Here is a 12,729-nt window from a genome sequence, read left to right on the forward strand (position 1 = left end):
ACAAAGGTAACTTTTGACTTCCTACCTTTTTAATTAAGGTCTCCTGTAAGTATAGATTTTTTATCTTCTCCCTCTTTAAAATTTCCAGTTCCATTTCCGTTGGCTCTGCCTTCTCAATCTCAAGAACCTTTCGTTCATCTATGACCACAGATGATTCACTTTTCATTGGGTGTGAACCCTCAGCCTGTACCATGGTGTCACTCTCTTTAATGGAAGGAGATCGAAGAACCTCATGCTCCAATGCACCAGAAGAGGGAGTCCTTTCCAGTTCTTTCTGAAGCTTTGCCTTCGCCTCCTGCTCCTCTTTGAACCTCAGCAGGATGTCACTGTCATACTCAAATCTTTTTTCAGGAACCTCATCTGAGTGTAACTGAGGGATCAGGGGAAGAGGGAGACGTTCTGATAAATCCAAGGCTGCCTGTATGGATATCAATTCTTGCACTAAACACTTGATTTCCTCAATAACAGAAACCTTGAGATTCCGCAAAGACATGATCTCTTTGTTCATATTCAGTTTCTTCTTATGCATCTGCAAAGGAAAAACATCTTTAGTAGGATTCTCCAGGGATGCTTACATAGTATGCAGTCTTTCCCAACACAAGTAATGGTTAAGAAGCTTGTCATACTGACTTCCCTTCTTTCCATACTAGCTTTTTTTTCTGTACCATCACCACATATTAGCATTTTTAAACAGCTGTCTTTCAGTCTGTGGTTTTAAAATCTTTCGAACCACCTTTCTTCCTCTCCTTCACAGAAAATAGCAAAGGTGTAAGACGGGAAACGAGGCTTCCCCATTCTCTCAGTTCCTGACTTGACTGTGAGTTTCCTCACATGACATGTTGAAGTAGCACAGAAAGCAGACAGAGGCTGTGAAAATAACCTGAGGGCTTTAAAGGATCTGTCATTTGCGCTATCTCTCAGTAAACAGAGAAAGTATCTCAGCTTTGATATATGTCTCTATTTTCAGGCATATAGTACAAAAAATACACTAACAAAAAGAAAATGAGATTTCTTTTAGTATATTTTAAAACAAGATTCCATCCTTAAGACAAAAGAAACATACCTGAAAGGATGTTTACTGAACATTCTACCAAATGCACAGCTGTACAGAAATCCAGACTTTGACACAGTCATTGAAACAAAGCCATTATCTCACATAACCTCAAAGATACTGAAGCAGTCCTCCATAAACGTAGGTTCTGGCAGGCAGATTAGATTCTTGTCTTCTGTATATGATGATGAAGCTGAAATCACAGCTACTGTAGGTCGTTAGAAGTTCTGAATTTTCTAAGTATAGTCAATAGCAATATTAAAAGCAAGAAAGTGACATTTTGCTGGATGCTTTTGGATTTCATAAAAGCCACTAGATGTCCAAAACAAATTCTCTCCAGGCCTTCCAGCAATCCAGAGTCCTGAAGTCAACTCAGAAAACTTTGGCATCAGCTGAAAATTGTTTCTCCAGCTCAAGATGAATATCCACTAATCTGAAAAGTGACACTTATATCAGATGTCAGAGATGGGAATTAAACAGCCAAGTGCAGCAAAACTGATCTGTAACAACTTGTTTGCATCTTGCTTGGCCTGTAGGCAGACCTCAGTAATAACTCTATATTCAGAATTCAGTAATAATAATTCTGTTAAACATCATAAGTTATCTGGATGATGGAGTAAAATGTACCCTCAGCGAGTCTGCTGATAATGTAAAACTGGAAGGACTGGCTGATACACCAGAGGGTTGTACTGCCATCCAGAGGAGGAGGCTGGAGAGATGGGCTGACAGCAAACCTCATGAAGTTCAACAAGTGGAAGTGCTAAGTCCTGCATCTGGGGAAGCACAACCCCATGCACCGTACATGCTGGGGACTGACCAGCTGCAAAGCAATTTTGCAGAAAAGAACCTGGGGGTCTTCGCAGACATCAAGTGGACCATAAGCCAGCAATGTGCCCTTGTGGCAAAGAGGGCTAAGATCATCCTGGACTGCATCAGGGAGTGTTGCCACAGGTCGAGAGAGGTGATTGCTCCTCAGCAGTGACGAGGTCACATCTGGATTGCTGTGTCCACTTCTGGGCTCTCCAGTAAAAGAGATGTCGCTACTGAAGACATTCCAGTGAAGTGGTACTAAGATTATTAGGGGACTGGAGCATTGCTTTTATGATTAAAGGCCTGTGATTGTTCAGCCTGAAGAAGAGTAGGCTCAGGTGAGGATCTCATCAATGTATATAAATACCTGAAGGGAAGGTGCAAAGAGGATGGACCCAGGCTCTTCTCAGTGGTGCCCAGTGACTGGAAAGAGGAGACAGGCACAAACTGAAACACAGGAGGTTCCCTCTGAACATCAGGAAACTTTTCTGTGAGGATGCTGAGCACTGGCATAGGTTGCCCAGTAAGGTTGTGGGGTCTCCATCCTTGAAGATATCAAAATGCCATCTGGACATGGCCCTGGGCAGTCTGATCTAGATGGCCCTCCTTGAGCAGAGGGTATGGACTAGATTACCATCAGAAGTGTCTTCCAACTTCAATCATTCTGTGATAAGGAGGTGCTGTATTAATTTACTTACATGAAATAAAAATCACATGTGATCTAACATTAATATGTTTGGCAGAAACTTCTCTAATCATTATAAAAGCAAGCAAGCCCATACATCAGCCACCTGAAGTAACTGGAATTCTACATCTGCATAAACCTGTAATTTAAAACAAGAATTATTCCCTTTGTTTGTATTGGCTTGTCCTACAGAGTTAGGTTAATCACTGGGTATCTGGTAACATCAGCCCTACAGCAAAGTACTGGGGTCCAAGCGTGAGATTAAAATGACGCAACAAATCCCTTGAGACTGTAGCATTGCTTCTGTAATGCTTAGACCCTGCTATCAAAGCGACCCAGATTAGAGGGTGGCTGAGATTAGGCAACTGGTTAATGAGGATAAGACTAGAGGACTGAGAGTATAATTTACACATTGCCAGACAAAGATAAACCATGCAGTGAAGAGGCTTCTCTGTCAGTAAGCAGGGCAAGAAATAAGCCTACCAAAAAGCAGCTAGACAGTTCCAAGCTCAAGAGATATTTCTTCATTGTTCTTTAAGCTAAAAAAATGTGTCAATCTTTTGCAGTCCAGCCAAATAAAATGAAAACCAGTTTCTATTAGAAGAAGGATGGGGGGAAAGAAGTCACAAGGAAAGCAACAAAGATACTGCACAACATTTGAGTTCCTTGTGCCTTTGTGGTTCAAAGACATGCAGTAGCTATAGGAGTCTTATCACAGAAAGGCAGCTCCAAAAAAACTGATTTCTCAGGAAGATTCCAAAGCTTAGTAACCAGAAGCAGTGATTGTCAAAGTGCAGATATGAGAGGCCACACTAGAAACACCTGTCCTTGCTCACATCTCTGTTTTTGTAGGGGTTTTTCATGGCAGGGCTTATTTAGTTCGGTGTTTTAAGAGAAGAACACCAGTAACTAGATGGTAAGACTTTCTGATTAATTCAAAAAGACAGAGGTTCCTGCTGAAGTACTAGAAAAGGTAAGTTCTTTCTTGTTTAAAAAGATGCAGCTGAGAGTAATCCTGGATTGATTCAGTTCTGAGTTTGGTGAAGCACTAACAGTTCACAAGAGAAAGGCTGATTTGTAACTAAACCTGACTGAAGACAGTCTGTCCTTCAAGGCCTCTTTCCACATCTACTTTGATTTCCTTTCAAAAAAATTCTTCAGTGACTAATCCTCTCTCTCCCAAAAATGCGGAAATATATATATCTATAAATCAGTTTACACACCAGCTCTTCCAGAGATGCAAGCTGCATTACTCTCTTCTCAGTGGTCATACGGTTGTGTTCAGGTTCTCTGTAGTTAGCGGCAGTCTTCAGATTATAATATCCCATATTTTCCCGTGCTTCTCTGATTTCCTCAACGTCCTTGGGATTCTCGTAGTCATCACTAGGTTTGCTCTTGTATCTGGTAGGTACAAAACAAAGCTGAACTTTAAGACAGAAGCATACAGATGAACAAACAGGGTCATTTCATTCCTTTTGATTTCTGCAGCAAGGCTTGGTAGGTAAGGTAGGGATCAAGAATCACACACCTCTTTCAGAAACCAGTGACCACTATGAGAAGAATATCTGTGCATATCTGAATGAAAACCTCGGACTAATTTTTTTTCTCTCTAACATAGGTCCGCCATGGGACAAGTTAAACCTCTACACTTGGACTGAGTTCTGGGTTTAGTAAGTACATGCTGCTCTCAGTCTTCAGGAGCTGTGTGTCAATGCGCCACCAGCTCACAGCACAGAATACCTGATCCTAGTCTATACTGTTAAACACTTAGTAACCTTAAAAAACCTTGTACTCTGACTTTACATTGGGCCTATTCCCCATCATTCATCTCTTCATGAAGAATTTCTGTATTTCCATGAGCATTCAAAGATGTCTTGTCCCACTTTCTTGCCTCTGAAGATAAAGACCAGCATGGAGTGCGAAGGCACATCGCAAACACTCACATAATGGCCATGATGTTAGCACAACTGACCCAATCCAGCTGTTACAGCATCTGCTCTATGTGGTGCTGGTAGGGTTAACTGAGAGTTGACTGTAAGAGTCTTGGTGTCCCTCAGTCATGATAGATTTAGACACGTTTTCACTCCCTATCTGAAGATGCAGCTACCTAGCCAAATCCAAGTTTAATAATACAGAAGAACCATAGAAACTAACTGAAAGATTTTAATACTTTCTTGAGACTCAGAGATACATGAAAACACATCTATTTTAATTACAACCATTAAGAATATAAAAAACTAGGCAGAGAGATTGTAGTAACAAGTGACAGCTAAATAGCACTATGTGACCTTAGACAAGAAGCAGACCTAAAAGGATACAGAGTCCAAGACTCACAATTCATCCCACTCTGCCTTTCTCTTCATGATCTTAGCTTTCACCTTGTCAGATTTCTCAACAATTCTTCTGATTTGCTCATGTTTGCTTTCTATATAACGTGCGGTCGGCTTTCGGATCTCTGTCTTCGGCTTTTCAGTCTCACCCTTGAAAACTGTAGCATCTGGATCAAAAAATAACCATGTGAAGATGTAAATACCATGCAGCAGAGCGCAGTCCCAATTACTGGAAACAACCTGGGATGGCTCCTGTAGAGCCAGTATCAATCAATATAGTTCCACTGTAGTGGATGTTCTGAACGTATTCAGGTTCTTTGTCTTGACTCTCGGACACATTCTACCCACAGGGTTGACAGACAGTTGCTGACATTGACCTAAACATGAAAAACTATGCATGTGTGTTACCACGTATGTAGGTACTAAAAAAATCCATACCACAGTTATATTTCTTTGCCTGTACCTAAAGAAATGATCATTTCTTTAGCTTGGATCCAGGAAAACAAACTGAGATGAAAGACAGAAACCATATTACTGAAAAGATTGAAATAATCATCATTAGCCATATGCGTACGCTTTGTCTCTCTAACAATCTTCTTTTCTTCTGCTTGTCTCCATCTCTTTTTAAGTACTGTCTTCTTCCATGACGGACGTTCCATATCTTGGTAGTATCTGTCAGACATTGCTAAAAGTCTGTAGGTGGAAATTTGATGATTGCTTTGAATAGCACGAACAACAACAGTGTCAAATTCCAATTGGTCCCGAAACCTGAAAAGCCGAAGAAAAAACTGTCATATGTCAATAGGCATGACCTACCGTTTTTCCTTGACCAAAAGGACAGGAATAACATCGTTTACTTGCTGCACATACAATCATTACATGCAAATTCACAAGTTAGTAAAGCAATAGCATGATGACATCTGACACTATGGACTGTTATCCAATCTATGAATGAAGATGCTCAAGAATAAACATAATAACACCTCTCTCAGTATTGAAACTTACACCATATTCTTCATGAGAATATCTTCCATCTTCCATTAAGGACTGATTAAAATATGTTCATTAAAGTATTTTTCCCAGTGACATACTGTATGCCTAGGGTGTTTTTGTTATTACGTATTATTTTGATTGTGTATTTATTTTTAGGAATTAATATTTTGCTACATACTTAGTTTTTAGAAAACCAACCCAAAATGCACCTCATGCTCAAACTGGTGTTGTTGAGAAAATTCATAAGTTCATTTCATACCTTCAAACCATATAGGGAACATTGTGTTAGCAATGACACTAAAATATCTGATGAACATGCAACAGAGGTTCATTTCATAGGTTGTTCTTCACAGTTCCAATAAGAGCTCTCAGTTCTTACTGAACCTACTGGCAAAAAGCCAAGGATACTTAGTCTCAAAAAACTCCATATAGAAGTGAATCAGAATGATGTTACTTCTTTGATTTGCGTATTTTAATTTTTACCAAAGATTCAAAAGAAATACACCTAAACATCAATACACCTAAACATCAAAATACTCTTGTGTATTTTCCCAGTAAAATAAGAACAGAATCATAACAGAATAAATACTGATTATATGAGGGGGAAAAAAAACCCACAAAACAAACAAACAAACAAAAAACCACAAACAAACCAAAAAAAAGACCCAACCACATTCTTTTTCTTTGTGGAAGGTACAACTTCGTAAATAAGGCACATGGTAGGTCAGAGGGAGAAGAAGAAGAAAAGTGGTACTTACTGATTCTGTAGTTTCTGCAGTCCAATTGAGTATTTTTCATGCTCCCAAGCCAGCTCTTTTTCCACTAACTGCTTTCTCTGTGCTGTCTGCCTATCCAGCTCCTCAAAGAACCTATGGTCTATCTCGTACTGCTGCAGAAAGACAGAAAACCCTGCATCACATTAGCTTGGCTACTAGATTTTGGTGATAATTATTTTTGCCTGGGTGCCAGAGTTCCATGCACATCTACACAATTCTTTATTTCAGCAGCTATTCAGATCTCCACAGAGAACCACATTTTTCTCACATGCTTCTTAAATTGCATAAATAATCAGCTGTGACTCAGAAGTCCCAGAACTACCTTGATCCACTGAGCTGGACCTCTTTAGCCTCAACATGCTGAGTAGCAACATTTTAGAAAAAGGTGCCTCTAAAGGTAAATTATCCTTATAAAAAACAGATGTACCTCTCTGTGTAGCTGCATGTGCTTGGGCAACTCCTGATTCTTTTGAAGAAGAAGAAGAAACTTTTGCCTCAGTGCATTTAACTCCTCTCTTTTCTTTCTTTTTTTTTCTTCAGCTTCCTTCATTATCCGTTCATGCTCCTTTTTCTGTTTGACTTCCTCAATGCTGAAAACACATGAACAAGGAAATGGTATTAGCTCAATGGAAGAGAGGAAAGGTTACAGTTTGCATAAACTTTTATTAATAAACTTCCTTGACAGCCTTAAACTCCCAGTGAATTCAATGGCTCTGAACATAACTTAGAAATATTCTCTATTTGTACAATCCTATTATCATGGCGTTTTGACCTTGACCTTGTGCTGTCTCTGTAGTTGGATGTTAGCTAAGTCTTGGAGTACCATATTTGAGTTACTACCACAGAAAAGTACATGAAACGGAGGGAAAGGCTGAAAAAAGTCTGTGTGTAACAAGGAAATTACCCAAATTCAGGGTGATCAACTTCTCCTTGCTCTTAGGAGGCAAAAAGAAATATGCGGTCTGAAGAAAAGAGCTACCAACACTTGAAAATCTCTTTCATCATTATCCAAGCATGTCTTACTTGTCAGCATTGGGATCCTCAATGTCCTCAGCAGCCTTTTCCTTCTCAAGACCACTCTGGAATAAAAATATAGTCTTGCCTTTAAACAAGCAATAATAGTTTCAACCGACAAGGTAGCTTTTACAAACATTAGGACATAGCTCCCATTTCTTCTCACAAAACCAAAAGAAACCTTCATAATCGATACTACTATACAGGCCCTAAATACCAGGTTTTAATGTTTCAAGAAAAAAAAAAAAAAGGCAACTAAGTTGGTGTACAGAGAAAACAAATCCTATATCCTCCCAATCAACATTAACCATTACATCACTGCTTGTCCTAATTTCACTCTGTCCCAAATCCAATTCTCTTGTCTCCCCTCACTGCCAGGTTGACAAGAGACAACATATCCTGGGCTAATTCCAAGTTACATGTGTAATTCATCTAGTTTGCTTCTGCTGACTGCATAATGGGTTCACAATTATTAGCTGTGAAATCACTGATGGATGGACACTGCAGTCACACAGGCCTCATTTCCCTAGGCAGTCATGCTCTAAAAAAAGAGAGGGGCCTATCATCTTACAGGGAATACAGTTGTACTAAATTGATCTGTAATTTAACTCAATTAGTTTCAGAGGATTTGTATTTGATTCTCTAAGAATCCCATTAAGTTTAATGAAGATGGAATTTTTAAAATCTTCCACATGACTTAAAACTAGAATAGATACTTAATGAAGATAGACTTTGATAAGGGAAAAACTCTATTAGGATGGTCATTAAGCAGTATTGCTAGCCTGAACAATAGAAATGGACCATAAAGATCTTTACATAGACCTACTTACATACTAAAAATTATAAAGCTTTATATGTATACTTTATAATTGTATATTAATCGCTACTTGTAATACTGGAGCTGGCAAGGCTCTGATATCTCAGCTTCCAATCATTCACATAGTTTAAGAAAATAATTTTGTGCCTGTTCTACATGCTATATATTCTTGTGATACTGGTAAAGAATTCCAACTAGCTGTGAACAATTTAACTAAATGACCAAAATCATAATTTCCTCCCCCTCCCTTGTCAAGCATCTTTCAAAATGTAGTTACCAACTAATATTTAGAAGTTAAATTTGTTTTATATTAATACTTTCAAGATTTTTAAACTGTACTGAACATGTATGTGCTCCAAAATTTATTGTGCATGATAGCACTTCTTTACTCAACAGGTCTCACTGCTTCTTTGAAGTTACATTTGTTTCATTCAGGCACTCAAGATATTTTTAAAATGTGTTTAATTTTGATCAATTCAATGAATTCTGAACATTTCTAGTGGGGGACTTTACACCTCTCTCTTCTTGTGTATTATCAGTAGAACTGTTCCAGTTCTAGTGTCATCTGTTCAAACATGCTAAAGGTGATGAGCTCTGCAGTGATTACATGACACCAGTAAAATCTTCACTGCTAATGCTGTCCAAGAGTGAAAGAGCAACAGGGTCAGCATCATTCTGTGCTCTTTTGCAAATTTTTTAAAAAGCCAACTTGTGAATTGTATATGAAAGATACTAGATGCACTGAGAAACTACACATTTTACATTATCTAGCATTATTTCTAGAAGCCACATCCAGAGTAGAATCATACTTTACTGGAATTAAATCCAAGACAGGTAATTAAGTATGACAAATCCTTGTGGTTCTTTCATTCTAGGAATGTGCATGATTACACCCTTGAGTGGGAAAAAACTAGCAGAATATTACATATGAACAACACATAATATGCTTATTTGAAGAAACACACAAAACATTCAGAAGGAAAAATGCAGTCACAGCACCTGTTTGGGAACATTTCACAAGAGCTCTTCTTTCAAATTCTTTGGGAAACCTCAGTTTTTGCTATGAAAGATCTATGATGCCCAGTATTTGAACAGGATTTTTCCCACCTGCAGTAGTTTCATTGTAAATAGGCCTAATTCAGTGAAAGACAATAGCGACTTACCCGAGGAGAGGGGATTTTGGCCTTTAGCTCTTTGTGAACATCCTCTGGAGACAAGATGTCGAAAGTAAAAATGTTTCCATCTCCACCACAGGTAATCAGAAACCTATCATCATAACTAGAACAGATCCCCTGGATCTGGCCATAATCATTATCATGTATATTGAAGGACCAGTATTCCTTCAGGGTATCCACTGAGACCTCTTTTTCTTGGAGAGGATAAACACGCAGTGCACCATTCTGCATCCCACAGAACATCAGTAGTCTGCTGGTACTGTCAAGCAACAAGAAACAGTAGTAACAGGCAACTTGTAATGAGTAAGGCCACAGCTCAAAATGTGATACTTCTTTAGAAGAGCTAATAAAGGTAGCCTTCACAAGTTTATAAGATGGGAGTGAAGTATTTGAACCATTTAAAGTATGTGTGATACTACTACCAACTTTTTTCCAGCTAACTGGCTGCTCAGGAATGTTCCAGCACTTGCTGGGTATCATGGAACGAGTCTCAGCCTGAGTTGTGCAGGGTGGCAAATACCAAACTCAAATGTAGAAAAACAGCTTTCCCTCCCTGCTCTCCATATGGTACAGATGGTAGTGAATGCAGTCAGCTGCAGACTAAAGCCTGAACTAAATCTGCTTCTTCAGATGCAGATCGTGCCTAGCCTTACAGGGAACCTGATTCTGGGAGTCTGAAAACAGTTTACCCTTTTCATTGTACAGTTCACAGAATGTCCTGTATTCTTTGCACAAGAGGGATGGACTGACCCCTCCATGTTCACCTTGAGGGCTATCTGTGGCCTCTCTTTGCTAACTACCAAGAAGAACTGCTGTTCTGATGATCACAATTTGCAGAGACTTCTAATGAGTCTCCCGGAGATCTACCATCTAGAATGTTTGAGTCCAAATCAGTACTTAATTAGAAATCAGACATTTTCATATTTGAAGGGCTTTTACAATTATTCTGTCAGACACAGTACCCAACTTTGTCCATTGGGAATTTTAAGTGAAACTCAGTGCCAGGAAAAACAGAGAGAGTTCCTGTATATCACAGCTGACCCACAACTAAAAGGGACAAAGCAGTGTACCCCCCTCCCTTCCAAGTTTGATTTCGTCATGCTTTATCATGAAGCTAACTCTTGCACTACAACGCTTTACCAGAAGGAGATTCGGTGGATGGGATTGTTGTCTGTGCCCTCAATAGGAATCACTTCAAAGGGTTCATCTTGCCTGTTTTCAGGGTCTTCTTGGGGATCATTTGAGGAGAATTCGCAATGATAGAGGAACCCTGAATCATATCCACCCTGAAGAGGAGAAGAACCGGAAAGAAACGGTAACAAAAGAACACTGAAGCAGCTGGCCAGGTAAATTAAATTTTCAGAATTATTCTTCCTTTATTAAGGATCTATTCTAGGTTAGAAAAGGTCACTTCCAAACATCTAGAGATCCTATTTACCCACAGAGAAAAATCTATCATAATCACTGGCACTACAAGCCATTGTACCAATATGTTAAGATTCTATCTTCTGCTTGTGAGGGAACAGCTTATTCTTTGTGCCCATTCAGGCATCGCCAAGAAGTGTACCTATTGGAAATTCACTGAACCATCTGAATTGGAGTGACACTACTGATTTATCTCACAATTATGAAGGGGATTCCATGTCCTAGAGATAACATGTTTCAAATCATCAGTTTTCAAAGGCACCCATATGTGCAGGGAAGGTTGCCACATCTTGCAGTCTCATCAATATAAAATAAAAATTGATTTACCAAGGAAAGCCAAAATCTTCCTGGTGCTGAGTAAAACCCACAGAGGATGGGACTGGGCTCCTCTGGTATGTAGAGAGGTGGCAAAGGCTCTTCTTCAGGTTCCTCTTCAGGTTCTTCTATCTCTTTTCCCATTGCCTGTTGCTGCATTATCCATTCAAGCTTTGCTTTCTCCTTCTCCTGCTTTTTTTTCTCTCTCAGTACAATCTCTTCTTCCAGCTATTACAACCAGAAGAGAAACATGGAGGCATGAAACCACTCCATGCATTACTGACTGAAAGAGTCTCATAAATTAAATCCAAGGTGGTCCTGGCATTACATATACAGAGTATCCTTCAATTAAGCAGAGATCAAAGAGACTTCATGAGAGTCTCCAGTGGAAATGCCCTCATTTCTCTCCTCCAAAGTACTTTAACTCAAGGTTCTTTGAAACAGAAACCATGCTGCATTAGAAACAGACTTCAGCATTTCCTCAGAGATATTATTCCCCGAATTAACCACTATTAGCATACTAGTACTGCAGAATTCCTAAACCCTGTCCTCTGCCTGCCAAGGAGAAAGAAAAGCAGTGGAAAACTGAACTCAGATTCCTGAGTTACAATACAACATTGATGTAGAGTAAAAAGAGAAGCTGTAATGGACTTTACCTCTTCCGGACAACGAAGGGAAGACGTTTGTAGATTTAGAAAACCTTTAAAATCCCCTTTCCAATCAAGCCTATTTTAGCATAAACAGGTATCAAAAATTCTCTAAAACAGGATCTTCCTAAGAAGACATTAGACAGCAAATCATAGAGAAAGGTCTGGAGAAGACCTCAAAAGAGCATTCTTTTGCCTAAAAGCAGAATCAGCTAAACTTTATACACTATTGGCTGATGTTTGTCTGACCTACCCTTTAAAATCTGCTATGGGGACTCTGCAGCCTACGCAAAATATTTCAGTGCTTCACCACCCTTACTGTTAGAAATCTGTCATTACATCTTATCTAAAACATCCTTGTTGCAAATTATTAATTATTGGTCTATTCCTAAAGGAAAAAAATATAGCAATTAATATTTTTGCTCTCTGTAGAATACTTTTTTATTTTTAAAGATTGATAGTGTCTCCCAACAATATTCTTCTCTTTTGACAAAAAAAAAAAAAAAAGGAAAAAAAATCCACACACGTTCTCTCAATCTTTATTTACATACGTATGCTAGCTTTGTGATCATTCCTGTGGTTCTTCCTGTGAGAAAATCACCAAGAAATCTTTCTCCTGAATGCTGACTTTCTCCTAATTTCACCAAGAAATGAGGCTTTGCCTGACATTCAATAATGCACCACTCAGAAG

At 39.0% G+C, this 12,729-nt stretch overlaps 1 protein-coding gene across 2 annotated transcripts in view; it reads right to left on the bottom strand.

Annotated features, from left to right (window-relative positions):
- Positions 1-12,729, bottom strand: part of CFAP44 (cilia and flagella associated protein 44) — a 44,095-nt gene that overhangs the window by 9,429 nt on the left and 21,937 nt on the right. The window contains exons 16-25 of one of the 2 annotated variants that reach the window (XM_071809091.1): positions 11,404-11,619; positions 10,792-10,937; positions 9,640-9,910; positions 7,669-7,724; positions 7,073-7,235; positions 6,628-6,755; positions 5,451-5,644; positions 4,881-5,043; positions 3,770-3,947; positions 26-529 (exon numbers count right to left, since the gene is read on the bottom strand). In XM_071809091.1, coding sequence (XP_071665192.1) covers positions 26-529; positions 3,770-3,947; positions 4,881-5,043; positions 5,451-5,644; positions 6,628-6,755; positions 7,073-7,235; positions 7,669-7,724; positions 9,640-9,910; positions 10,792-10,937; positions 11,404-11,619 — 2,019 coding nt within the window. Of the gene's footprint in view, positions 1-25; positions 530-3,769; positions 3,948-4,880; positions 5,044-5,450; positions 5,645-6,627; positions 6,759-7,072; positions 7,236-7,668; positions 7,725-9,639; positions 9,911-10,791; positions 10,938-11,403; positions 11,620-12,729 lie in introns of both variants that reach the window. The other variant, XM_065842649.2, reaches the window with a different exon arrangement.

The sequence above is a fragment of the Patagioenas fasciata genome, chromosome 1 (assembly GCF_037038585.1).
Source record: "Patagioenas fasciata isolate bPatFas1 chromosome 1, bPatFas1.hap1, whole genome shotgun sequence".
Lineage (NCBI taxonomy): Eukaryota > Metazoa > Chordata > Aves > Columbiformes > Columbidae > Patagioenas > Patagioenas fasciata.